The sequence below is a fragment of the Octodon degus genome, unplaced genomic scaffold (assembly GCF_000260255.1).
Source record: "Octodon degus isolate 3935 unplaced genomic scaffold, OctDeg1.0 scaffold00142, whole genome shotgun sequence".
Lineage (NCBI taxonomy): Eukaryota > Metazoa > Chordata > Mammalia > Rodentia > Octodontidae > Octodon > Octodon degus.
In genome coordinates, this window is record NW_004524718.1 from 4742160 (window position 1) to 4770151 (window position 27992).

The window sequence follows — 27992 nt, forward strand, 5'->3', positions numbered from 1 at the left end:
GGTATGAATTGGTGATACGCAGTTCAAGTACATATTTGCAACCAGTGCAAAATAGAATCCTACGAATGGAAATGCACCCACATAAGTCCATGCCCCAAAGCTCCTATGAATCACACGAACCAGCTCTTCCCACCACAGTCTTTGGTCTTGGCAGTGAAAAAACAAAAGGTGAATGTAACAGGGAAGCTGGGAAGGATAAAAAAGAGCTCCCTCTTCCTGCAGTAAATGAAGAAACAAGTAAGGAAAATTCCTAACAATCATTTCTTTGCTCCCCAGAGAAAGCCAGTGACATCCCAATTAATGATCCAGATCCCAAACAGGAAAAATAGAAAAGTGCATGTGTGGTGAGGTTCATTAAAAGCCTCAAAAATGAATCACATTCCCTTCCCCCACCCCACCCCTCTTAACTGCAAACAGATGTCCTTCGTGCAGCGGCATGTGGAGGTTCACTGCTGATGAGCTGAAGCACCCCGTCCACTCAACCTCGGAATTTGCCCATCTTCGAAGATTAATTTCTCATGACAAGTAGCTTGTGCAGGTGTAGCTTGTTTGTCACCATTTTTCTGGTTTTAATGATAAGCAGTTTACTTAATTTGAGGCTTGAGTATCTAGTTTAGTTTCATAGTCGAGCATTCTGGTCATATATATATAATCCCAGCACTCTGGAAGGATGAAGCAGAAAGATTTCAAACTTGAGCCTGGCCTGGCAGTTCAGTGACTTAATGAGACCTTGTCTTAAAAAAATAAAAGTATTGGGTACGTGGCTCAGTGTAAAGCTGTGGGTTCAATACCAGGTACCATAAAAAAAATCTGCTTGTTTCCTCAGAGTTACAGCTACACATCGGATCTACTTATGAGTACTATGGACAAAGAAATAGAAATAAGAACTCAGAGATTAAGGCAACCTACTGCTTGCAGGAGAAAAGAATACAGATTCAACTCTTCTGACTTCTTTGTCCATTATACCATTAGCTAAACTCTCAACTTCTCCCAGTAAATTGGAGTTTGATTTTCAGTAGAAAGATGAAAATATTTGCCTGGTATAAATGTCAGTTCTTTAGCCTGGAGTTTTTGTGATTTTCTTTCAACATTTATTAGTACATGCTTGATGCTTGCAGTACATAAATATTACATTCACTGTGTGGAATTGATAAATATACATAACACATTTCAACTCATTTTGCCCCCATGGTGTCCTTTCTAAATCTATTGTCTGTTGTGCAGTATTTATGTTGAATTGTAAAACTCCATGAAGGCAAACACTTACCCAGCAAACAATCCAAGCTTCAATAAATACCTTATCAGTGACTGACTTTATGAATTTTTCCAAGTTCTATCCCTATATAAATTATGAAGTTCCATGAAAACTCAAAAAACAACCTCATCCAGAGGAAAAAACAGTGAGCAGATTCAATTCAGAGGAAATGAATGCTGCCGTGTCATCTGCCTGAGGATGGACGACATAGATCGTTGTGGCCAGAGGTCTATATATAGCAAGTGAAGAAACACAGACTTGGTGTTCCCAAGAACCCATCTCATTAGGTTTAAGCTTCTTTTCCTGTGCAACAGCACAAAAAGAAAGACAACTCTTTCGCATCAGTATCATGACTGCCACTAACTCAGTGTCTTTGTTTTTTTGGATGCTGAATTTCTGCATGTGACAAAGAACTGCTGCATTCGCCTGGTTGTTTGCACTTTTATGTATCCCTGTGCAGGGGTGGCCTTCCTCCCATGAGGACTGTGGCATCACTACGTGTCACAGTTGCATCTGAAAAAGCTTTATGATAAACTCCACACTTCATGCCTCCTATGAAGATGGTGGCAAGATTTTACTGGTTGTGTAAGAGAAGTCATTGCTCATTGGTTTTACTACAAATAATAATATACCTCTTCCCTGCCTGCCAATCAGTGAAATCTATTTCTTTCCTTCAAAGAGTTATGAGTTGGATTTCTAAAACAGAAAATCTGATCATGTCACTGACATAAGAAATTCGGGTGGCAGCTACCTACCAATTCCCAGAAAAGGCCAAGATCCCTGATCCAACATATGACCCCTGCATAGCTTTCGAGCCTCAGTTCCCTTCATCTGCCCTCCAGCATCTGGCCTCATTCTTTCAAACCACCTAACATTTCCCTACACCCACATCCTCTCTTCTATCTCTGTGCTTATGGGTGATTCCTCTTTTAAAAAAAGTATTCTTTCCCAGCTTTGTGTATTGTTACCTGCTCTCAAATTTGAGTCCATCCTGGGCAATTTAGTGACATAGCAAGAACCTGTGTCAAGATAAAACAATTTAAAATGTCTTGAAGAGATGACCTTTCAGTGCAGAGGCCTCACACTAAATCACCAATCCTGGAAAAAAAATTATTTCTTTCTTTTCCAGTTTTCAGCGACAGTGATCCCTTAGAGAATTTTTAAGTATAGGCTAAAATGCTAATTTTCAGGAAAGTTGTCCATTTGTCCTTCCATGAGCAGTGAATCTTTGCAGTCCCCCATCTCTCCTGTCTCCTACTGGAGTACATAACAAGTGCAGTTACACAAAAATCCCGGGTCTTCATGGCATCCTCAGGGTCTGATTACCTGGACCCACAGGTTGCTGAGTGCAAATAATGGGTTCTGCCCAGCTGCATAGCTGAAGGACAGAGATGAATGGCCTGGGCAGTTCTGCCTTCCCTGGCAATGAAGTCTTCTAGCCACAGTGAGCCTGCTAGTATTTGCAACTATTTTGCTTACTAATGTTTTAACTTTCACTGTCCTATTGTAAGTGTCTCTTGCTCAGAGAATGGGAAAGGGATTGTACCAGACTTTAAAATGCAAAGCAGCATCCCCCAAGATAAGGACTGTAAAACATACTAAAACAAAAAAATATAGAAATTTGATTCCTTATGCCTTTTAGCATAGTGCTTGACAGCATATTCTTCTTTATTCAGCGTAGTGCAGACAAGCACATGTTTTATGAATGGAACTACATTTTTCCAGTGAGAAGCCAAACTGTAGCCAATCTTGATAATTGCAAGGTGTGACTTAAATGGAGATCAAGAATATTTTCAGAAAATTCATCCCTATAGACAGTAGGCACTGTCATGACCAGTTTATAAATTTAAAAATTGAAAACAGTAAGTAATTATTCCAGTACCACCAAATCCTTTTGCTAGCAAAAATAACCATGATCATAAAAGTTTTTGGTGAATACAAGTAGCTACTGAATGCTCTCAGGGATATTTTCTAATAGCTTCACCACCGATACTTTAGAACTGGATGGTGGCACAATTCCAACAATGAATCCCACTCATGATTGATTCATGTTTCTATTTTCTTGGCTTTAAAAGATAACACAGTTCTTTCAAAATGTGCACTAACAATAACATTGCCTTTGCAACTTATCTCATCAAGCCAATTCTTCACTTTGAAAGCCTGCAAAAATTGAATCCAATACAGAACAAATCCATCAACTTCTAATTACTAAATGACCACTATAGACCCATTCTAGCCAGCACGTGGCTAAGTACCACAGGCAGTACCAAAAGTCAACACAAAGCTCTTTGATAAAATTTTAAAAATCGTAACAAAGCCTTGCAAAAAAAGATCCCCTCTGGTTTGAAAAATGCACCTTGACTTTCTCAATAAACTCTTAGAGAGGACTTGCTCTCTGTAGTGAGGCTATAAGACAGATTGTAGGCATAGATTCTGAGTTCAGCCCACATGAGGTAAAGTGACATACACAAGAAAAAGTGGGAGAGAAGTATAAACGGGGGGAGAGAGAGGGGAGAGAGGAGAGGGGAAAGAGGAGAGAGAAGAGAGGAGAGAGGAGAGAGAAGAGAGGAGAGAGGAGAGAGGAGAGAGAGGGGAGAGGGGAGAGAGGAGAGAGGAGAGAGGGAGAGAGAGAGAGGACTTTGTAGAGAACAGCATGAACAAAAGTTGTTTCGTACAAACAAGTATAACATGAGAGAAAGTTCAGTTTGAAGCTTGGCAGAAAATACAGATGGAAAGATAGGTTGTTTAATATCATAGAGATGTGACTATCACAAAAATCTGAAGCTGAATTCACATGCATAAGACAACTTTTAAAGGAATGGTCAAAATGATAATTATTTAAAATTAGCTTGGCATATGACATGAAATTACAAGGAGATAAATATATGTTGTGGCAGCTTTGCTTCTGGTTGACTCAGGGGTGAGATGAAAACCGTAGTGAGCCTTTTGGTCTATGTGTACAGCTTCTATCACTTGGAACTCTCTTAATTGCGAGGGGTTTCTCTCTATGCAAAGCTCATCATTATGAAGTCTTTTGCCATAGCACTGGGAATTCTGGGTACCTTCTGTGTGCACAGAACTAAAAAGTGTTATACCACAGCATTTATGTATACTCTAATATTACATAATGCATTGCTATATTGCAGCTATACAATACTTAGTATATTGATGTGCACTAACAATAACATTGCCTGGGGGTGAGAGAGAGAGAGAGAGAGAGAGAGAGAGAGAGAGAGAGAGAGAGAGAGAGAGAGAGTAGTTCCTCTGCATTTATAGAAAGCATCATAAAGACTGTTTGGTTCTAATAACTCTTCTTAATGGATATATAAAAATGCTGCCCTCCAAGAAGGCTAAGCTTACAATATAATCTCTATACTCTCCGTAGCACCTGACATGTATTATACACTCAGCAACTATTAATTGGCTTCCTTTTTGTTTAATGCAGAGAAGACAGTTGCTGTCTCAGTGTTAGGTTTCATTTTATGCGTGTAACTTGCCTGGCTCACAGGTGCTCAGATACGTGATTAAACATCTCCATGCATATATCTGTGAGGGTGCTTTGGATAAAATTGTGTTCTGTCTTGCTTCTGAATTTCGATCTGTTTTCAGCTCTCAAAACAAACTGTCTCCAGTTCATATACACTGCTTTCTGTTCTCAAAAGTACTAGGCATCTTCCTGAATCCTATTTCCTCTCCCCAGAATACTATCTTTCTCCTTATTTCTATTCTTTTAATCTCAAGTGTCACTTTTTTTAAAAAAAAAAAAACCTTCCCTGACCATCAATCCCCAATGTAGGTCAAGTTCTCCCATACATTTATTTTATATTGCTTACAATTTTAATTACACTTGGCTAATGTCCCACCATGAAATTATGAAACAAGGCAGGGCAGATTCTGGGCTGCTTATCTTAATATGCTGGCACATAGTCCACTGCCCTGCGAGACACAGTGTAAACACACAACAGATGTTGGGTTTATGACATTGATGTGTCAGCTAATGAACAAATGAAATGATATGTGACAATGACACTGATGATGGATCGTGGTCAAAGGCATACTACTATCAAGTCCAATATAATATACAAAGTGGTGCTGAGAACTCAAGTAACAATCTGCCTACAGAAAATCACATTGAAGGGTAAGGACCAGGAGAGTTCGACCTATGTCCTCTAACCTAGTCAAGGAAAGTTAGCACTACTGCTTTGTGGCCATTCCAAATTCTAAACAAAAACTAACCCATCTACTTCATGAATGAATTCCTGAACTCAATTTATAAATGTGTAAGAAAATAAGTTACCTTCGCACACTGGAAGTAAAGGCCAGCCAACCAGGATCTTCTGCAGAACTTAAGTGCTATACACTCAGTAACTACATATGTATTCAAACCAACACTAATCGCACACTTTCCAGAATTTGTCACTGGATGAGTTTGTACTAGAATATTCAATCTTACACAAATTTATAAGCTCAAGCTCTAAAGATATTATCTAAGTCCAAGTCATTTATTAAACTGCAGGTGGCCATAAAGCAGACTTAATTTAATTTGTTAAGCAGAACAAACCGAGAAATGCCTTGACCTCTCAACTACCAAGACCCCTTTGAAAAAGCTGATTAAAACCACGAGAGAAGAGGTTAAAATTCAACTTAGTTTTATATCCCTCTTTAAATCATGGAAAGTGCAAGCTCGGTCTTGACAATTTGAGATTATGAGTGATAATTTACAGAACAGAATACTTCCTGAGTTTTCCCATGTGGAACCTTTTAAAAGTCCAAAATGCTGTCTTCAGAAATGTTATTGTTAATACCCTTCCTTTTGAAATCATGGACTGTTAAAGCCATTGTCCTTTGACTTACAAAATTGCCAATTCTTGAGAAGTCTTTAAAAGTATTATACTCACTGATAATTAATATTTCTACTACTTAAATAATGAAACTTTTTCTGAAAAGTTTCTTCTTGGTGTATCGATTGTTTTAAAATTTAAGATTTGGTGAAATTAATATTAGGTCTAGATCTTTCTTTAAAAATGACCAATGCCAAATCAGGCTGGATTAGTTATCAACTGCTCCATAACAAATTAACCTGGAACTTAGTAGTTTAAAAAAACCAAATAGCTATGATCTTAGTGTCTAGTGGCCTAGAAGCAGCTCAGCTGGATGGTTATGGCTTATGGTCTTTCATGAAGATGACTCAAACTATTGACGGGGGCTGGAGATATAGCTGAATAGCACAGCGCTTGCCTGGCAAGTACAAGGTTCTGAATTCGATTTCCGGTGCCACTCACTCCCCAAAAAACTTGATGGGGGCTGCAGTAATCTCTATTGGAGCTGTAGGTTCTATCTCCAAGCTTATTCTGGTAGTAGTTGTTCAAAAAAGGCTTCAGTTTTGAACTGGCTACCTCGCTGAGGACTCCTCACTTGGTGCTGACTGGTGGAAGTCCCCAAGCCCCTTTCCACCTCGAGCTTTCCACAGGGCAGCTTGAAACATAGCAGCTGGTGGCCCAAAACAGTGATCCAGTGGGTACAGGAGGGAGAGCCACCAAGACAGAGGCCACAGTGCCTCAGAATGACTTGACCTCCAAACCCCTATATCATCTCTTCTGTTTTGTTCCATTTATTAGAAATGAGTAGGGAAGTTCAGCCCACATCAAAGAGGAGGGCAGCTAATGTATGTCACTTCCGGAATGAAGGCATGTCAAAGAGCCACAGAGGCAGTGGTTAGAAGCATGAGACGTACATGCACTTAGAATCAGGAAGAGTCTAAACCTTGACTGCACTCCATTCCACATGTAGTGCTTTAAAACTTATTTAACTTCCCTACATTACAGCTTCGCCAAATGTGTAGTAATACAAATTTTGGGGTTTTTTATGAGGTTAAATCATATAATATGAGCAAAAGACTTGGTGTTGCCATTAACCGTAGTAAGAACTCCTGGAACGCTGCCTACCTAGCAATGGTTGAGCAAATAATTTGAGTACTTGTCAAGTAAAGAATGTGGTCTTCAGTCCTGTATTTATAAGCTACCTCTTGCAAAACTAAGTTTGAAATTTAGACATAGAAAAGTATTGTGATTTTTTTTTCCTCTAGAGCTCAGAGTGTTTTCTAAGGAGGCAAATAGAAAAACGTCCTGTGCAATATAAGAAAAACAGAAACTTAATTTTTTTTCAGAAGTACTGTATATAAACAGATGAAAGCATAGCGCTCTGTAGGCTGCCACGTAGGACTGCCAGCCTGGCTCCGTTGTCTGCACACTCACCGCTCCTGAGGTGGCTTCCTGCGCTGCAGTGTGTAAATCTACACTCACAGGCTGTGCCTCTAGGTGCATATTGCATATAAAAAGGATCAAGGGTAACGGTTTAAGACCACGCAAACTTTTACTGTAGATTTAAACAAGTTTTATTCATCATGGTGAGTTGGCATATGCACATTACACACTTTAATTCTTTTATTTTAAATTGTTGCTCCCTTCTATCTCCATCCATCTGTCATCTTCTCTCTATAATCAGATAAATTCATGCCAACTTAATGTAGCTGTATAAGTAAACGTCCATACACCTGCTCTAAATGGTAATGCTATTTCTTGTTTACAGGTGTGCCATATTTCCATTGTTAAGAGTCTAACAAGATTACATTTTATTCGATCCCTACTTAGTTCTTCTAAAGAAAAAATGTCCATTCTCACATAATAATTTTTAAAGTTTTTATTTTTCTTAGTACATGTTTGCAGTATTTAGGGGTTACATTCATTGTGGGGAGATGGTACATGGACATAACACATCACAACTTTTTCCCTCTCTCCAACTCTTTCTTTTACAAAAGATCTGCTGCTTGTATCATAGAAATTAGATCTTATTTTTAGCCAGTAATTTGTGTTTTATATAGATTTTATGTTATCAAATGCTAACTCTTGACTTCTAACAGCTTGTAATCAAAGCAGAAAATAAACAAAAAAAACCCATAAATCCCTTCTAGTCAGTCTGAATTTAGAATTAGAGGTTAAGAGAATTTCAGCATTGGTTAGCCTAGATACCTATGTTGTTTATCTTCCCAAAATCAAAGTTCAGATAATTTACAAGAATTCTTACTTCTGCACTTCATGCCCAGAGTTCCAAGGCAACTGAGATAATTTCCCATTAGGCCGCTGCAAATGCAAAGATTAGTCAAAGATTTCATTGAATAGTCCAAATCCTTAATGAAATACTGATTTTTTAAAAAAAGGATTAACTATGGAAAGATTGAGAAATGGAGACCAACTGCCCAAACTCAGACATTTTACAAAATGGTAAAATACTTTCAGTTATTACATAACATCAATGTGCTGCCCTTTGGAATTGCTTGTTTTCATGTGTATTATTGGCTCTGTATCAAAACATTACTTATTAATGAAGTATGAGTGGATTTCCAAAGATCTTCGGGATCAGTTCATGCAGGTATTTGAATATTAGTAACAGATTTTATAAAAGTAAGAAACACTCCGAGAGTAATACACAAATTCAAGGCTGATGCTTAATCCAGTTTGATAATACAGAACTTTAAATTATATTCCTTGAGCAAAGTCACCAAGAATCAGGGTTAATTGAACAGAGAAAGTGAGAGTGACAGTAAAAGAATGCAAGCCCTGGAGTCAGAAAAAGGTGTTTTATTCTCAGCTTACCTCCCATAAGACATATTTTTTCACTTGTATGTTCCCCAAAGAAGCATGCCTCACTGTTAGCAGGAGTGAGCTGTGAGACAGAGACAAAGCTAGGTGCCTTGTATGACCTCAGTTGTAGCTGTATCCAATGTGTGGATCACCCTTTTTGCCCTTTTTTGTGGGGGGAGAGTTAGGAGTGAAGAGGAATTGTCTTATCTCACATGTGGAATATATAATATTATGACTAAATATAAATAACACAATTTCCTTTTTAAATGTATTTTTATTATAACAAAAAAGAGGGCAAGCAAAGGGCGCTGCAGCTTGGATATGGCTGGCATAGTGACTCTAATTCACATGAAGTGTTCAGACTCAGCTACACTTACACCTATTAATATGGTTTTATTCTTCTTGCTTGATATATTCAGTTAGTTTTGAGGACACACTGTGTGTTCATAATAATATGGAATTTGACAACACTAGCCCTAGTAGACTTACTATGTAAGTCCAAAAACCAGTTACTAAAATATATGAGAAGGCCCAGATATAAAACATTTATATAGTATTTAAAAATTATAAAATTAAAGATGATACGGTATTCATCTCTGAATCTTATTTTTTAAATTTTATTTCATTGAGAAACAAATATCAATGAGACAGCTTCAAAACTGATTAATAGGACACTTTCAATAATTAATACGTTGTACATTGTTATCTTCTTAGTAGTTATCTGTAGTACAAGATGCAGACAGAATATCCTGTCCAAGCACTGTTAGTACAAATCTTTCTTCTCACTGAATTAAGTGAAAGTAGCTGTATATCTATCCTAACTATTCTGCATATACAGATACAATCTGGTCCTTCCTTTGTATCACCTTTTTTTTTGTTTAGTCCTATCAGAAATGGGTATTCCATTGGCATCTAAATACTATAGGTGCATGAATTCAGCAAAACAATCCAACACAGTAAAGCCATATTAATATGCTGAGCTGTGAAAGGCTCAAGTAAACAACTTCTGTGGATAACCCACTACCCTTGTGGACTGCTGGACTGTATTAGGACTGAATCTTAGAAAAATAAAGACTGGTTGAACCATTGTAAAGACATATATGGTTTGAAGTTTAGTTAAAGGTGTGGTACTCATGTAGATTTCTTACCTTTATATATATGACCTATATAGTAATTACTAACATTAACATTAGAGGAAACTAGATGAGGCATCTGTATGAACTCTGTATAATCTTTGAAGCTTTTCTGTAAATCTACAGTTAGTCCCAGATATTTGTAAAAATTCCTATCATGCTATTCAATGCAAGTAACCTTTCTTCCCAACCACACGCCTCCTCATCCCCACAACCTCATATCACCTAATTTCTGACAGCCAGTACCTCCATTTCTCTGCCTTATAGTTCTCTCTGACTGCTAAAGATTGCTTTGCTCTACCCTTAACTAGTGTCCCAGAGTTAATGACTGGCGGGAGCTGGTTGGTGAACAAAGATTCAGACTCTTTCAACCTTGGAAGAGAAGACTGTAGGATGCGAGTTCTACTGGACTCTGAAAACTTATTCATAAATATTAAACTTCTCATGCTTGCTTCCTAACTCACGTTCTTCTGACTCTTTGTCCTTTTTTTCACTTTCCCAAGTGAGCTTCTCTTACTTGAATCCTTGTCTCATGGTCTCTTCCTGTTCTGGGGTAAATGTAAACAAAGACCTGACTCCCATCACCATTTCTGCATATTAGTAGTGAAGTGGCTACTGAAGACGACAATTGAAAGTCATCTGCCAGGAGATTTTATAGGCAGCCTGGATTATTTTTGACCCCTAAAAAGAATCTTTCACTTCATCCAATCATGAAACTTCATATCAGGAAGAGACACATGAAAGCCACATATTTTTGACATATAAAAGGAAAATAAATATTTGGAAAATGCAAACAAAGCCTCCCATTGATGATTAAAATGCATTTACTCATCTAAAATTTACTGAGCACTTTCAAGAGCAGTGATGGCAAACCTTTTAGAGATTTCAACGATGACAAATAGCCCAGTGTGGCATACATGCCATAGGTTCAGCACCACTGTTCTAGGGGATATGAAGTGAAGCGGATAGAAAATGTCTCCAGGTTTGCCATAGAACTGAAGAGGAAAAGCAAAATAGCTGAATAACACCCCATTGTGTAAAAGTACCATATTGTCCTTACCCATTCTTTAGTCCATGGGCATTTGGGTTGTTTCCAAGATTTAGCTATGACAAATTGCACTGCGATAAACATAGATGTACATATATCACTGTGGTATGAAGTTTTTAGTTCTTCTGGAAAAATACCCAGGAGGGGAATAGCTGGCTTGAATGGGACCTCCAATCCTAGCTTTTTGAGGAATCTCCATACTGATTTCCATAATGGTTGCACCAGGCTGCACTTCCACCAACTGTGGAGAAGGGTTCCTTTTTCCCCAGAGGCTCTCCAGCACTTGTTATTGGTTGACTTCTTGGTGATAGCCATTCTTTCCGGTTTCAGATGGTATCTTAGTGTTGTTCTAATTTGCATCTCTTGAATGACAAATGATATTGAACATTTTTTCATATTTATTTGCCATTTTTATCTTTGCCATTTTTGAATGGAGTCTTTGAATTTTGGAGGTCTGATTTTTTAAAAAGTCTTTGTATGTTCTACATAGCCATCTTTTGTCAGAAGGACAGTCTGCTATAATTGGTTTTGAAAGGGGCATTTAATGCTTACATTTTTTCCCATTATACTTTTATCTTTTTTCCTCCTTTGAATTTCTTATAATTTATTTGTTACTGTTTTGCTTTTTTTCTTCTTTAAACAAATATTGCATGTTTTTATCTGGTAATCTGAACAACAAATATGGAGACAGCATCATGTAATACAGCAATGATTGCTGAATTTGTGTTACTTTTTTTAGTGAAAGCTTGTATCATGTTAATGCTTTTTTTCTATCACTATTTTGTATTCTTTAAAAATTAAGAAAGCAAAATAAATTAATACATTAAAATAAATAAATTAGGTAGTGATAAGCACATCAAGAAAATAAAATAGAATTACATAAGAGTATTACCTAGTTGTAAGTTTTCTCTAGTGAAGAGTGAAGAGAAGCACTTTCCAGAAGATAATATTTGATCTAGGCCTAAATGACAAGAAACTAGTCTTGTAATAGTCTTTATTGATACTACTTTGTTGAAACACTTGCTCCATAATAATTTGTCTACATTCTGTAAGTACAAATTTTCACCTGTAAAGCATACTATTTTCTCATATCCATGTGTTCAATTAAAAGTAAGCAGCTTCTTTATTGGTGATTCCTTCTAAGATATTTACACATGAAAAGAGAGGATGACTTTGGATTTGCTTTAAAATACCCAGAGGTAGAGTAAAAAGATGAAACAAGATCAGCATAATACTTCTGATAGTTGCAGGTGAGTAACAGGTACCTTAAGACACAAAATACTATTTTAAAAAATTTTTATATGTGCCTAAAATTTCTCATAATCAAAAGTTTTAAAGTAAAACAAATATCTGGGAAATTTTCCCAGGATTACAGAACTTAACCTCATCAGATTTTCATCAATAGATTAAGAGATTAAGCAGGGATGGTGGCCAATAGAAATGCTAGGGATTTGTGTATTGCTAAAGTGAGCACAGGAGACTACTGAATATCCTTTCAACAGAGTGTTTGATAGCCGTGAGGATTAGCTGATACTATAGGATTCTGAGTTTTTGTCTTTGAAGATGCTATTTTATAGCTATGGGGAGTTAGAAATTAACTTGTAGAAAAATAACTTTGTCCACATAATTGTAGATCAGTTGTATCCAGTGTAATAGATAGATCCATTTTTGTCGGTTCATTTTAATATTCCTTTACTGTACATGCATTTGTGGTTCTCTTTAATTCCCATTTTACATAGTTATAAAAACTGTTTAGATCCCATAATTAACATCTGATCACAGTATATCTGTAAGAGAGTCATAATGGGGGCCAGGGAGATGGCTCAGTGGAATAAGTGCTTCCCTGGCAAGTGCAAGGGCCTGAGTTCAATCCCTGGTTCTGCCAAAGAGAGAGGGGAGAGAGAGAGAGAGAGAGAGAGAGAGAGAGAGAGAGAGAGAGAGAGAGTCATAATGATATAGGGGAAAGAAATTCCTATCTTGAAAGATAACTGAGATGAGTTCATGTTCTCTAAAATTAAAGAATTAATTTTAGGAATGCCAGAGGTAAAGAGCAGAATATTTATTGGGAGAAAGAAACACCTGTCCAAGGGAGAGAAAGATGGGAATTCGAGCATGATGTCAAGGAAGCTACCTATTCTAGGGATTTTTTTTTTTTTTTTTGACTGGGTATCAAATTTGAGACATTGAGCTTGCCAGGCAGGCACTTACGCCACTGTGCCATATCCCTGGCTAGGGATTTTTACAGAGCAAATCCACAAGTTGGGGAAAAATGGAAACTTGCAAGGTGGGCATGAAGTGGGTTAGTGGGTCAACCAATAAGATTACAAGCATAATTGCTCAGGTAAAATTGATTAAATTGGAATCAAATGGGGAAGCTTGTGTAGGAAGCAGGTATAGTACAGGACTGGGGCTTTTGCTGTAGGAAGTTGGGTTCGCGACTCTTCTCAGGTTTTCTTTTCTTTTCTTTTTTTAAATTAATTTTATTGAGAAACAAACAGCAATGAGACAGTTTCAAAACTGATTAGTAGGACAGTTTCAATAATTAATACATTGCATATTGTTGTCTTTGAAGTGATTACTCATAGTACAAGATGCTGCCATGATATCCTGTCCAAACATTATTAGTACAAATCTGTCTTCTCATTGAATAAAGAGAAAGTAGCTATATATCTATCCTATTTTGTATATACAGATATAAAATGGTCCTTCATTTGTATGCCCTTTTTTGTTTAGGTTTGTCAAAGATGGGTATTTATTGCCATTTAAATATTGTAGGTGCATGAATTCAGCAAAATATTCCAATATAGTCCAGTAGTCCATAATACTAGTGGGTTACCCATAGGACTGGCAATGTTAGAAGTTGTTGACTTGAGTCTTTTACAGCTCAGCATATTAATATGGCTTTACTTTTTAATAACAAGTTAGAATATCAATCCCTGGCATGTGGGAATTTTTGTTGTATCTTTTGTCCTGAGGTCTGGCCCACAGCTGAAATGTCTCTCTCTCCCAAAGTTGTTTCTTGTCTTCCATACTGGATCCTGCAAGGACCAGTCCTGCTTGACTGTGTAAAATATTTCTCTTTAATTCTGCTGCCTGCATGAACAAATATACCTACTTTTAAACAGAATTATCCTTTAACAAAGAGACAATTTTATTTATTTTTTATCAAAGAGAATTTTATAATGCCCCTATAATGGTAAATCATGAAGCTATGTTCATGTCTGCTTATTTATTCAAAATCAATGATTAAAACACTGGTAAATCTTCTGTTTTTAACTTCCTGTAAGTCTTCAGTCTTACATCAGATCATCAAAGGCTGTTTTCTACTCAGAAAGGTCTTCCACAGCACCACACCAGTCCACTGGCAAAGTCAAGATTAACCTCTAGTTTGTCAAAAGCATCACCTTGCTTAATGCGAACATCCCATCACTAGAAACACAAGTCTGTCTAAGAAACATATCCAGAATGATTTATATTATTGATTTTAAAACACAAGTCTCACAAGCCTCCAGTAGCCATGTGGGTAGGTCTGTTAAGTCATCACAACTGTACCCTTCCCAACCTGAACAGAAAAACTACAAGCCACCACTCTGTTCAAGCAGGATGCCCCTTCTTACTTAGCCCAAGAGACTAAAATAAATCTGTTTATCAGGATGGCTCCCAGGCTTGGTTCTCAGGCTTATGGGAAACCCTGTGTGTCTACAGAATGTCATGCTATAAATTAGCAGAATACCACTGTCATCTTGTACTTCTGTTCCTGCAGAGGCACAAGACCCACAAAGGACCCTTCCGTGCTTAAACTCTTCTTTAAAGCAGATTCTCTCTTTCCCGTTGTTCGTGGTAAATGGCCTTCTCACCCTTGAGCAGGCCACACTGCACTTAAAAGAAAGATATTGCTGTTTGTTTCAATCCTGCCTGTCCTAGTGATCTGTGTTGCTCCTTGGGGTCTAGCCTGACAAGATCAACTTGCATTTTTGCTGTAATAGCAATAGTTCTGGCATAATGACAGAGAAGTCACAAGGAACTACTTTCTGGCCATCAGGGATTTTGCTACAATAGTTCAAACAAAATTATCGCTTGTGGAATTCATTGAGTCTCTAATTTGTTTTATTGAAGGATAGTTGAGTGGAAAAATCCATAGTAATTGATATCTAGTGGGCATTTTATACTGAAGGCTCGAAATTTCACTCTTCAATCATTTCAAAAAGGTGCTCACTGCAGGATCTTCTTTATCTCCAGTGCTCAGGATACACCGGCACTTTTTCAACTGAAACTCTAACACTCTTGTGAGGAATCATTACCCCCAACATTGTAGACACAGTGGAAAGAATTTTATTAATTTTCAGGAAGGCATAAGGATAGTAAATAAAAATAGGTAGACTGAATCCAAATCCAATGGTTAAGCCATATTTGTGCAATTCCAAAGTCTATTCATTGGCCTTTCCAGAATGCTAACCTATCTGTTTTCTCATGTGGTTTCACACCTTAACAGGGATTTGCCAAGCGTGAGTTATAGCAGATCTTTGTATTCCAAGTAGGGGAAAGAAACTGCTGGTTAAATATCAGCTTTCTTAATCCACACAATGAGATAATGACCATAGCTTGCACCCTTTTATATCAATGACAGAGGTAAACAATATGTTTGCTATGGTTTGAGGGTGGGCCCCAAGGATTATGTATTGGAATTTAACCCCACTGGGAGGTATAAAAGCATAGCTATTTGATTCAGGTGTTGAGCCTTTAGTTAGTGATAAGATAGATATGGTCATCCAGATAGTCTCCACGAATGGTTATTATGGCCTTATAAGAAGACAAAGAGGGGCTGGGGAGATAGCTCAGTAGAATAAGCGCTTGCCTGGCAAGAGCAAGGGCCTGAGTTCAATCCCCAGTTCTGAAAAAAAAAAAAAAAAAAAAAAAAAAAAAAAAGAAGAAGAAGAAGACAAAGATACGAGAAGATGCATGCTTGCTCTGCTCCTTGTCTCCTGCCCTGTTCCTCCGTGCTGCCTATGGACCCTGACAGCAAGATGGCAATTATCATCCGTAACTTGCTCCCTGTAGACCAGGACTGTTAGCTAAATAAACCTCTTTTCTTTATTATTTACACTATCTGTGATGTTATATTATTTGCAATATTATGACAGACTCAAAAATGCTACTTGGCCATTAAATATTGTCTTACTTTTCTCACTAGTAAGACAATACCTGACACCCAAAATTAAAGGAGGTGGAGTTTATTTAACTCAGTTTGTATAGGTTTCAGTCCATAGTGAGCTGGCTCCAAGGCTGGGTGGCATGGCAGAGGGCCATCAGAGAGGAAAAACAGTTCAGCCTGCCTTCATCTTTCCCTTTATGTTTCATCAAGACTATTGATTGGAATAGCTATATGGCTATTAACTGGTGCCACCCACACCCAGGATTATCCATGTTATCCACACTTAGAGCTACGCTACACCAATCAATGGACTTACTTAGTTATCACACACTCTCAATCCATCACACACACCTTAGATCTAGTCTGAGCTCACAAGTTTCCTTTTTTTTTTTTTTTTTTTTCTTTTTGTATTTTAGGGAAGGGTCTACAGGATATTCAAGGTCTCACTACTAAATTGGACTAATAGTGATCTGCCTGTTTACCACCTCCCAAGAGCTAGGATTACACATGTGTGCCACCATGCCCAGTCTCAATTGCTGTCTCTGCACAACCCAGGGTTGGGGCTGGCACAGTAGGCCCAGGGATCGAACCCCTGGCCCCTGTACCTGCTTGCAGACACTTTAATCCACTGAGCTATTTGGCTGGCTCTGAACTCACAAGTTTCAACAGAGGTCTAAATAGCATTTTGGGAGACATAGCTCTTTCTTCTATAGCTCAGCTCCTGGCATTATACGCACTTGAAATCCCTGACTGGACATTAAAAGCCTATAATACTTTTCAGTTCTATAATATCCAGATGCCCCTATATGCTGCCTAACATAGAGCCGGAGTTTGGCTGAGAATCTCTGATAGATACTCTAAAGTTCTGTGAAGTCTTGTGAATCTGCCGGGCTGGTTGTCAGTATCAGCATGTGGCACAGACGTGGAGGGGAGCAGGGAATCCCTGGCTAATTCTTCCATTGTGAGACCAATTCAAAAGCATATTCTTAAAAGGATGTCACATTGTTGGCATCTTTAATAGTGTTTTCAGAATACTGTTAAACAAAGAAGCTTTAAAGTTGAATTTACACAATATTTAGAAATTAAAAACATGCAGAAATATCTTGAAGCAGCTACCATCTGCTAACAAGCACGACGCTCTGGTGGCTTCCCCAGTAGGCAACCCCGGGGAGGGCTCAAGTGCAGCAATCGTACAAAGCAACGAAAAGCGCTTCCAATGGTTAATACATTCACAGTCTCCAAAACCCTGCCTTGGTACCTCTTGCCAGTAAACAAAGCTCCAAATATATAAGGAGTGGGCAAAGTATATGATGAAAATTTAAATGATAGAAATTTATTACAGAAGAAGACACATTGGCATTGATTGTCCTCACTTCAAGCACATTTATATTGTCAGCCTTGCCACTTTCGCAAGGAGTTCTGGAAGTTCTCCTTCATTTCCTTTACAAGGTATGGTCAAAACTGTGATGAAGGTCATTGCCAAGTTGCATGGACTAGAAAGGTGGGCTCACAGAAAGGTGACGGTGTCCTCGTTAACCTTATTCACGGAATCTGGCACCTTGTGACTTGTGGCTCTTCCTGAAGGCAAAGTGACTACATAAGGAGTAAACATTTTTTTAAAAATCTATTTATTTATTTGGTACAAGGTTTCAGTACACAGCTTGGACTCATAGTAATCCTCTTGTCTCAGCCTCCCCAGCACTGGGATTACAAGTATGAGCCACCATGCCTGGTTTCGGTGGTCTACACAACATGCCTGGGGCTCCAGGGCTGGCACAACACTTAGAGACTGAACCCTGGTCCTTGTGTTTGCCAGGCAGGCGCATAGCCTGCCCAGCTACCTCTCTGACCCAAGGAGTAAACATTTTGAATGGATTAAAATGTCAAGGATACTCAGCATAACTACAGACACTCAGGAAGGAGAACTTGTAGACGTGTATCAGGAAGTGGCAAGAGTGAGTGGGGACATGCGGTGGGGGTGAAGGGGCGTTCTGAGGAAGACTGTGCCGGTGCATCTCTTACTTACACATGTTTAAAAATTGAAATGTTCACCTTGCTTTCTGACCATGCTTTGTACTTTCTGGTCCTCAGTTCCCACCCTTCTTGCACAGAACATCCTTCTCTGTGTTGCTACATATAGAAAAAAATTGCTATATTTTAAGGCCTGACTCAGGATCCACCTCACCCATGAAGACCTTTTCCCCCAAAACTTTGTCTCTAATAAATGCAGCATTTGTACGGTGTAGGAGAACATTTGCTTAAATCCTTCAGTCTTCAACTCTTGCAGGATCATATCACCCACGTTAATTACATTCCTAGCTTGGCAGCTTGGTCTCAAGGTCAAGGGTCATGACTTATACTGCTTCCATATTTCTCAAGTGTCGAGCACATTCTTGGGAACTGATGAATAGCTCAATAAATATATATGGCACCTTTGACTTTTCAGTGATACCAAAAATATACTGCTAGGTTGGCAAAATCTGCATCCTGTAGACTAATAAACAAGTATTTACTCAGCATCTTTTCCCAAAAACTTATCACAGCACTTTTCACATAATTATTAGGAATAAATAAAACCACTAACCTTTAGACAACAAAAGCAAAGGGAATTAAAACATTATGCTCTGTGATGAGGGGTACCTGTGTGCCAAAGTGGGTACATCTCCCAAGTCCTACTGAACCTGAGACATAAATCCAAAATTGCCTACTTCTTGCTTCAAACATTAAAAACTTCTAAATAATACAAATGGTAGAAACAGGATTCATCTTTGGAAACTGGTAATCAAATCTTGATATCATCATTAATCGAGGGGAAAAATAGCAAATTTGCAATATAAATTTATCTCCTACTTGCCTTCTTATCTTATCAACAGCCCTCTTCCTCCAAACTTTCTACACATTTATTGTCAACATTTCAATTTCTCAGTTGTTTTACTGCATACTAAGATGAGCTATAAAATATTTATTGAACATCTATGACAAGCAAAACATTGTTTTGTCAATATCCCTAAGGGAAATAAGATGCTATCCTGCTAATATCAAAGAAGTTACTTCTTTTCTTTAATTTTTCTGACTTACTAGGCAGAATCATGGCATTTTTTTCTTCATTCAATCTTGCCCAGGAATTCTGGTACATTCTTTTGTGCTGAAGGAAAGAGGCCATTGAAGATGCTTTATCTTCAGAACTTTTTCACAATTTGCCATTCACGCACTTTGCCAAACTGTTCTTCACTTTGCTTTACCAAACTGAGGGCTTATGGAATAACAATCACTTAGCTAGACATGTCTAGAGAAACAACTGACAGAGAAAATTAGGATTCTTAGCCATCGCACTGACCAAGAAGATAAGCTGCTTTCTGAAAATGGCAAGCAGAAATGAAAGTTTGGGTTTCCTACTAGCCATCATCAAGGGCCAAAAATGGCTAGGGTTATGGCTCTGTAAGAGAGTGCTTACCAACACACAGGAGTCCCTGCATTCAAGTGCAGCACCATAAAAACAAAAATACAATAAATGAAATGAAGTCCAGAGGGACCTACTCCATCACAAATCACTTTCCTCCTCCTTCTTCAACAAGCAGAGGAGAGAACGACCTCTAATTGGTTCTGCAATGATCATGTCTTCTTTTTTTGCTTTGACAATGCAAATGGAAAATGGATATAGTTCTTGATATAATAAGCACATTTTAAAAGCAAGATGTGTATAAAAGTTTTGGTTTGGCTCAAAGACTTTATTATATGTCCACTCTATACTAATGGTAGATAAGGGATGACTCTTTTATGATATTTTAAATTATAGATTGTTTTAATTTTTTTAAACCTTTGAGGAAAAAATTAAGGAGTTATTGTTGCAAATGTCTAGCAAGGAAGGTTGCCTAATATAGAAACAAATACAAATGAAACTGTTCAATTTACAAAATCTTTACCCATCCCAATGATGAATAGGGCTTCTCTGCTACCTATTTAGCATCCCCATGAAAATGAGAGCTTCTTCCCTAGATGCTGTCCTAAGTAGAAGTCTAGACAGACAGAAAGAGGTTCACAATCTAATAAAACAGGATACTATGGGATTATTGCATTAGTCTAATGACAAGTAGTTGGAGTATAGGCTGTAACAAAACATAGCCCTGGCCAATGCAGTAAACACATCTGGAAGTTTTAAGGATTCTGTGGGAGAAGTTATCTGCTCATTTTGGAATGGAGTACTAGAAGCTAAGTTGGGATAATTATATTCATACAGCTCAGCATTTTCTGACAAAACCACACCCTTTGAATTGCTAAATAAAATCATCCTGACCTGAGGATTTACTAACTGGGGATATTAAAAGGTAGGATGAAGCACTAAAGAAAGAAGTCAAGGCTAACCAAGAAGAACTCTGTCATCCATCACCTTTTCTTTTATGAATATGATACTATAGAATTTACTTCTATGAGGCTGGGGAGATAGCTCAGTAGAATAAGTGCTTTCCTGGCAAGTGCGGGGTCCTGAGTTCAATCCCTGGTACTGCAGGGGGAAAAAAAAAGAAATTACTTTTGCTTTAAGCAAAAAGAGCAACAAAAGAAAACTCCCTCAGAAAACTCAGAAAGACCTCCTGCATCAAATGAGGCATTGGGTTGTTTTACAGTGGAAGTAGGGAGTACAGTTGTGGTAGTATGCACTAACATTTTATTCTGTTTTATTTAAATGATTAAAAATTAATGATGAAGGAACAAAATAACCAGATGTATTTCTTAATGATTATTCCCCAAACCATTGTATATTGTTAAATAAGTGATATAAATTATAGCTCCACTATCCAAAGCATTCAATATTAGTTCAAGTAACATTCTTCCCACATCTGCTATTTACAGCATTCATTAATGAATGAGGAAATATTAAAAAATAAAATTTACTTTCTGTTCTTATGGGACTTATAGCAAGACAGATAGATTTAAAGCAGACCATGAAACTAAAAATGGACCAAAGGAGTAAGTATTGTTAAAGAGATTCAAGCAAAATGTCAAAGGAGCTGACGGAAATAGAAATTTGGTTACTGCAGTTAGGGCTGCTTTTCTTTTTTATTTTTCTTTCTTTCTTTTTTTCTGATTACAAGGAATCAAACTCCCAACCTCATGCTTGCCAGAAAGGCACTGTGCCACTGAGCTATATCCCTGGCCCAAGAAAGAGAAATTTGAAAATTAAATGTATCCAAACCGTAGCCCTGAAAAAGTGATTAGTGACAGTCTTGTTTACCTCTCCTCTTTCTTTCTTTCTTTCTTTCTTTTTTTTTTTTTTTTAACATACAAGAAACATAAAGCCCAGAAAGTTTAAATGGTTGGCCAAAATTACAAGAAGTGCTAAAGTAATTTACATATTATCTATATCAAGTAGGGAAAATAGTTGGTAATCACATGCCTTAGCACTTAGCAATTGGTCTATCTTAATTTGGGGGAAGGATGTAAAGGACAGAATAATGACAGAAATTTTTAGCCTTAAAAAATCATAAACTTTAAGGCCAGCCAAATAGTTCAGTGGATTAAAGTGCCTGCAAGCAGGCACAGGGGCCAGGGGTTCAATCTCTGGGCCTGTCATGCCAGTCCCACCCCCAGGGCAAGCTGAGATAGCAATTGAGACTGGGTGTGGTGGTGCTTGCCTGTAATCCCAGATCTTGGGAGGCTATAAACAGGTGGATCACTACTTGAGTCCGATCTAGTAGTGAGACCCTGAACACCCTGTAGACTCCCCCCCCACAAAAAAATCATAAATTTTCATCATTTCCTCCTTGTTTTCAATTTTTTAAACCATACATTTATTTATTTATCTATTTTGATACAAGGTGTCGCTGTGCAGCTTGGACTCAAAGTGATTATCCTGTCTCAGCCTCCCCAGCTCTGGGATTACAGGTGTGCATTGGCCAGCACACTCAATGTCAGTGTCTGGCATGGCATACTGTACCAGGGATTGAACCCAGGCCCTTGTACTTGCCAGGCAGGCCGTTAGACACCAAGCTATCTCCCTATCCCTCACCCTTTCTTTATATGAGAACAGATAAAAAAAAACAAAGAAACAAATGTATATGAATGAAGACCATATTTCAAAGAGTTAAACTGAAGAATCTCACTGAAAATATACATACTCTTAGACAATTTCTTCTTTCTTTCTTTCTTTCTTTCTTTCTTTCTTTCTTTCTTGTGTAGTTTAGGGAAGGGTCTACAGGGTGTTCAGGGTCTTATTACTAGATGGAACTCCTAGCGATCTGCCTGTTTACAGGCTCCCAAGAGCTGGGATTACAGGGCACCCACACCCAGTCTTAATTGCCATCTCAGTGCACCCTGGAGGTGGGGCCAGGACTGCAGTCCCAGGGATCAAACCCCTGGCCCTGTGCCTACTTGCAGGTGCTTTAATCCACTGAGTTATTTGGCCGGCCCTTCCAGAAAATTTTATCTACAAGCAAAATACTGCCATTGTCTCCTTGTCTAGACCCAGGGTCTGCCCACAAAAGAGAACTTCTGATAGTCACTAAAATCAATTGATACATGATAGGTGGGTTTTCTCTTTCTTTCTGTCTCTCTCTCTCCCTAAAAGCACAGTCATTTTACGCACCAGTTGCTAATAAAAGAACACTGTTGCCATCATCCACTACCAAATTTTCTTGCAGGAAGACACTGTTCTAGTAGATTCTCAGAGAATGATTATGAGCAGCTCATAATTTAGTTAGGATACCAAAGCCAGATTCACACAAGAGAAATCAATCACACAAGGCAGGTGTCTAATCCTAGTACAGACCAGAGATGACAGTAGAGAGCTTGCGTGGAAATAATTCAACCCTGAAAAGTAGGCATTATCATTTCCTCAGGAAAAAAGTCCCTTCTGAGCTATTCTGCTGCTGGTAGAAATGCAGAAATCAGTGATCCCCAAAGTGCTTTCCTTTGAGCTACACCCTCTCTGAGTATTCAGTCAGCTTGGCTGCTTTTCTCCAAGACAGCCTGGATTTGGTAAATCTGGAGTAAGAGAACATTTGCTCAATTCCTGTCCAGATACAAGACAATTTATGGAGGCCTCAGTTCATACTGATGCCATGATGTAGCTGCTTATGGGAAAGTGAGTACTTCCAACTTCACTGTGACATTAGCAAGTCAGTCTTCTGCAGAGAAGCAGGTCATTCACTTATTCACAGAGCCCGTATGTACACTTCAAGTCCAAGTTGCCCCAGGAAGCATTTCTGTCTGATGTATTTCCACCTCATTTGAGATCAAATGGCACAACTTCTGGGGCTCAGGCAGGACAGCTTTCTTTTTTTTTTTTTTTTTTCTTTCTTTTTTTCTTTTTGGTATGAGGGACTGAACTCAGTTCCTTGCACTTGCCCAGCAGGCACTTAAGCTGCTGAGCTATCTCCCCAGCCCCTGAACAGCTTTTAATAAATGCTTGATTGCTAGTACTGATTCACATGCACGGGAACAAACATAATGTGGTTTATGAAAAAAACACAACAGCGTCTCTACCTATGTATAACATGCAGTTTCAACTTGCTTATCTCTAGAACATTCTACGCTCAGAACTGTTTTGTTTGGGATTCGTTGATAGGAAGAAATTCAAGAGTTATCTGCATGACTTACAGAATTTTATTTCATTTGTCTACTACCATTCCTTCCACAGAGTCATAGTAATTTCAGACATGAAACAGTATTATTAAATTATTATAATGTTTTAAAGATGGATGGATAATAATTTGAAAACACAGGTTATTGCCTTATTTACAAGTTTGAAATTCTTCAATGGTATAATGACATAGTTGAAGCACTCATGAGTATTGAAGAGTGTCTAGCAGTAAGAATTCTAAATCTGTGTTCCAGACATCATTCAAAGTAGAGGGAGGTGGGACTCTACAGTGGATAAAGAAGTGTCAGAACAAGCAAAAAAGAATTAAGAACCAAGGAACACATGCTTGCTTCCAAAGAGTATGTTCAAGAGAAAGAGATCACATTTATTATGTGTAGTCCCAGCAACTCAAATGTAGGCAAATAGCTATAAGAAAATGTTCATTCCATAAAAGAAAAAACTTGCTAGAAATTAATCTTTACTAGAATGGACAGGACAGATATGAAGTGAGATTAGTCAAATAACTACTTCGAGGAAGAGCCAGATTGGTCCGTTTTCCTACATGTTGAAATGGAGGTTGACATGATACGCAGTTACTTTTTAAAATAGTTACCCTAAGCAACTATTTTATTGGACACATTATGTATATGATATCTGTTCCAGGTTAAAAAATCACTTTCCAAAAAGATATCCTATATTGTTTTATTTGTAAAATTAACTGAGAGACTGACTCCAATTTAAACAAACTTAAATACTTACCAATTAAAAATTGAAAAGATACGTGATTTGAATGTTGACATTATTTAAATTATTATTGCAGATAGTACAGATTATAGGGCTATGCTTTGCTACTGGGCTACAATTTTTAAAAAGAGAAAGAGAGAGAGGGAGAGGGAGAGAGAAAAAAGAGAGAGAGGGATTATATGAACACACTACAAAATAAAAGTGATTTTCATTATTGACGTGTTTCTAAATTTTTTTTCTATAAAAGCAACCAAATCTCCATGATTGTGCAATTTACCAGCAGAATGACCAAAAGGGCTTAAACTTTAAGTTAGCAGACTAAAAATAATACAGCATACATCTATTTTTTCTAGGGTATGCAATTGCTGCCCACACTCAGATGTATCATTACATTAACAATATTTATCAGCAGATACCGAAAAAAGCTGGACAAGTTGGACCAACTTCAAAATTTCTTTCTGCAGTAGGTGCTTCACACATTTGCTAGAAGTAGGCTGCAACTGTGGCTTCATTTATTACCTTAAACTATAAATATAATGTCCTGGGTTAATAAGATACTCAACATGACAACCCCATAGGTTACCAGGAACCATAAACATCTGTTCATACAGGTGCCAGAGAGCATAGAGAAGGCCTGAGGTGTTCATTTATGATGTGCAGTCTACTACTTAAAAATAAATAACGAAAAACATAGCCCCAGACTCTGGCTAGAGCAAATATTTGCAAGGTAAAGTTACGTTCACTTTGGAAAAAAATAAACTTATGTCGTCACACTGTCATTGCATTAGTAGACCTTTATTTCACACCTTGCCCCATTAACTGTTGAGCTTTCCTTGGTATTTGTAAGACCAAAACTATAATTTCAAGGTGATATATTTACACCCCCAAAGTGCTGAATGTTGACTCACCACCTTTCCTTGGACTATTGTTAAGCCAAAAGTTTTTAAGGGTGGAAGAAGATGAGAGCAGAGACTAGCTTAAGATCCAAATGTTTTCTCAGTGTTTGCTGAGGGTAAAACCCATACTTCCAGCTAGTTCCAAAGGTCTATCTGAAAGCAAACTGCAAATGACAGGAGGCCCCTTGACATCTAATCAGAGAACACTGACCTTTGCTTCTCTCAAAAGGAAGGAATACTGTGAATCTCAGAAAAAACAGATCCAGCAACCCTGCCTGCTAAGTCTATTCTATTCAACATTTTAATGTAAGGAAGTGTTTCAACAGTTGGGATCTTCAAGGTAACCCAGAAAAAAAAAAAAAAAAAGAGAAATTTTCAGGGTGATTCAGAAGGAAAATATTCTAGAACACCAGTTGCTGACATATCTTATTTTTGTGAGAAGAAGTGGAATACTTCTCAGGCACACTTCAAGGAGGTTAAGTGTAAAATCCTCTGAGACTACCCATAGACTGCATATGGTCAGCTGTTCTCTAGGACGCTGGGATTCACAGCTCCAACCTGCTCTTGTCCGTGTCGCCTAGTACCACTTACACACATCTCCTAGCACATTTCAATGGCCCCCACAAAGTTCTCCAGAGAACCTCACTTCCAGCCCCCAGTCCTGCATACTCTGCATGCACCTGCCCCCTCCAAGGCAACTGGCTGGGTCATGTCAAAGACCATGGTACTTTATTCTGTGCAGGAACTGCTGTGACTTCCTAACCCTGTGGCCTCTCATTACCTTTCCCTGTCCCTTCCAAGGTCTTCTGCCCTTGCAGGCAGGCAGCAACTCAGTGGTCTCCTCCTCCTCCACTCTGCACATCCTACTGGTTTGGGAGCCAGCACACTTCCCAGGCGCGAACACACACACACACACACACACACACACACACACACGCACACGCACCACACATAGGCACACCCATTCAGCATACACACCCTGCGCCAGACCACTAAGCCTCACGGCGTGATCTCAGCAGACGCGCCACTGGGCTCGGTATAAAGCCCTTGCCCCAAACAGCCAGCCCCCACGACCCCCTGCGTGGATGACTCTGGCCTACACCACCGTGCAGCTGGCGCGCGGACTCCAGAGCTGCGGTACCCTGCTCTCCCGCAGGCTTCCAGCCTCGGTGGTTCTGTCAAAACTTTCAAGACTGGTGGATTGAAGAACCACGTGTGTGTGTCCAGGGCTGGGCGAGTTCAGCTTCCCACAATTTCCACCCGCCTCAGTTCACGGAGCCGGATGGCCGAGACTACTAACCTCAGGTCCGCCAGCGCCAGCGGCCAGCTGCAGCCCGCACAGACGCTGCAAAAGCCGCGTACCCGGAGCGCGGGGCGCGAGCTGCCCGCGCCCAGGCCGCTCCAGTCGCCGGCTCCGGCCCTCTCCCGGAGCAGCAGCCGCAGCTTCAGCAATTTCTGCCCCGGCCTGGCGGGCTGATGTTGTCAAACAGAAACACACTCGCAAAACTTCTAGGACTTTAACACAACTGTCTTGGGAGGAAACCCCTCCTCACCCCGCACGCAGGGGGCGGAGCAGGCGCCTGAGTGGGAGACGGTTCTCTGGGCGCCGCCCCTCGCCCCCAACTCCCTAGGCCCGCAGCAACTTCAAGACAGACACACAGACACACACGCACACGCACACCACACCACACGTGTCCACAACACGGATCGGGTTACAGCAAACCATCAGCACAAAACTACTTTGGGTGAAGCGATCACATCCCACCCCCAAGTTACCTAGAAAAAATGAAATCTGTTAACTCCATAAAGCAGACCCTTCACTTTAATAAACAACTGGCAGCACAGGACTCACTTCCAGGGTCTCTGGCATAAAAGGAGGAAAAGAAGAGCCCGGTTCTCGGAGCCCCTCCAGGGCTGTACCTCCAAGCCTCGCCTTCCCAGACGAGTGTGAGTCCGTTCGCGTCCGCGCGGGGCGAAGGCGCGGGGCTCCGTCCCCCTGCCCCAGCCCGGGTGCCGCCGCAGCCGCCGGGCTCAGCAGCCGCTGCCTCCGCCTGGGCCGCCTCCTCTTCCCATGGCTGCGCGGGCGAGTTCGGCCGCTCCGGGGCTGTCAGCGCCGGGAGGAGGGAGGGGCGGGGACAGGACGATTGGAGGGAGGGGAAGGGTGGGAAAGGCGGCCGCGTTCACCGGGGTTCACCTCGGGCCAGGCCCGCAGCTCCCCGGGTTCTGGCTACCGAGGCGGAGGGAAGAGGGGATTGGGGCCGCCGCCTCCAGGGGGCCGCTGCTGGGAGGTGCAGAGCGGCCGGGCCACGCATTCCGAGCCCGGGGATGGAGCCTTCCCCGGAGCAGCTGGAGTTGGTGCGTGGCGCTCGCATCCGGACTGCGCGGCTCCTCCTAGAGGAAAATATTGGTATTTGCGGAGCACTTCTGTCTGCTCTTGCTCCCAAAAGAAGGCAAGACCTAAAGGAGTGTTAAGTGTAGCCAGACTTGCAAAGGCGTCCTGACTGAAGAGTTGCTTGCCTGCAGAAGGGGGGGGGGGGGGGGGGAAGAA

General features: G+C 39.6%; 2 protein-coding genes across 4 annotated transcripts in view; one reads left to right on the forward strand and one right to left on the reverse strand.

Annotated features, from left to right (window-relative positions):
- The window catches only part of Ghr (growth hormone receptor), a 283568-nt gene extending 256137 nt beyond the window's left edge, over positions 1 to 27431 (reverse strand). The window contains exon 1 of one of the 3 annotated variants that reach the window (XM_023701879.1): positions 27365 to 27431. The gene's annotated coding sequence lies outside the window, so the exon portion shown is untranslated. The other 2 variants (XM_023701878.1, XM_023701876.1) reach the window with 2 other exon arrangements.
- On the forward strand, positions 66 to 27916 carry LOC111812792. The gene is made up of 3 exons (XM_023701883.1): positions 66 to 237; positions 24134 to 24163; positions 27348 to 27916. Exons 1-3 carry the CDS (start codon positions 66 to 68, stop codon positions 27914 to 27916), a joined length of 771 nt encoding a protein of 256 aa, XP_023557651.1.
- The last annotated feature ends 76 nt before the right edge of the window (positions 27917 to 27992 follow it).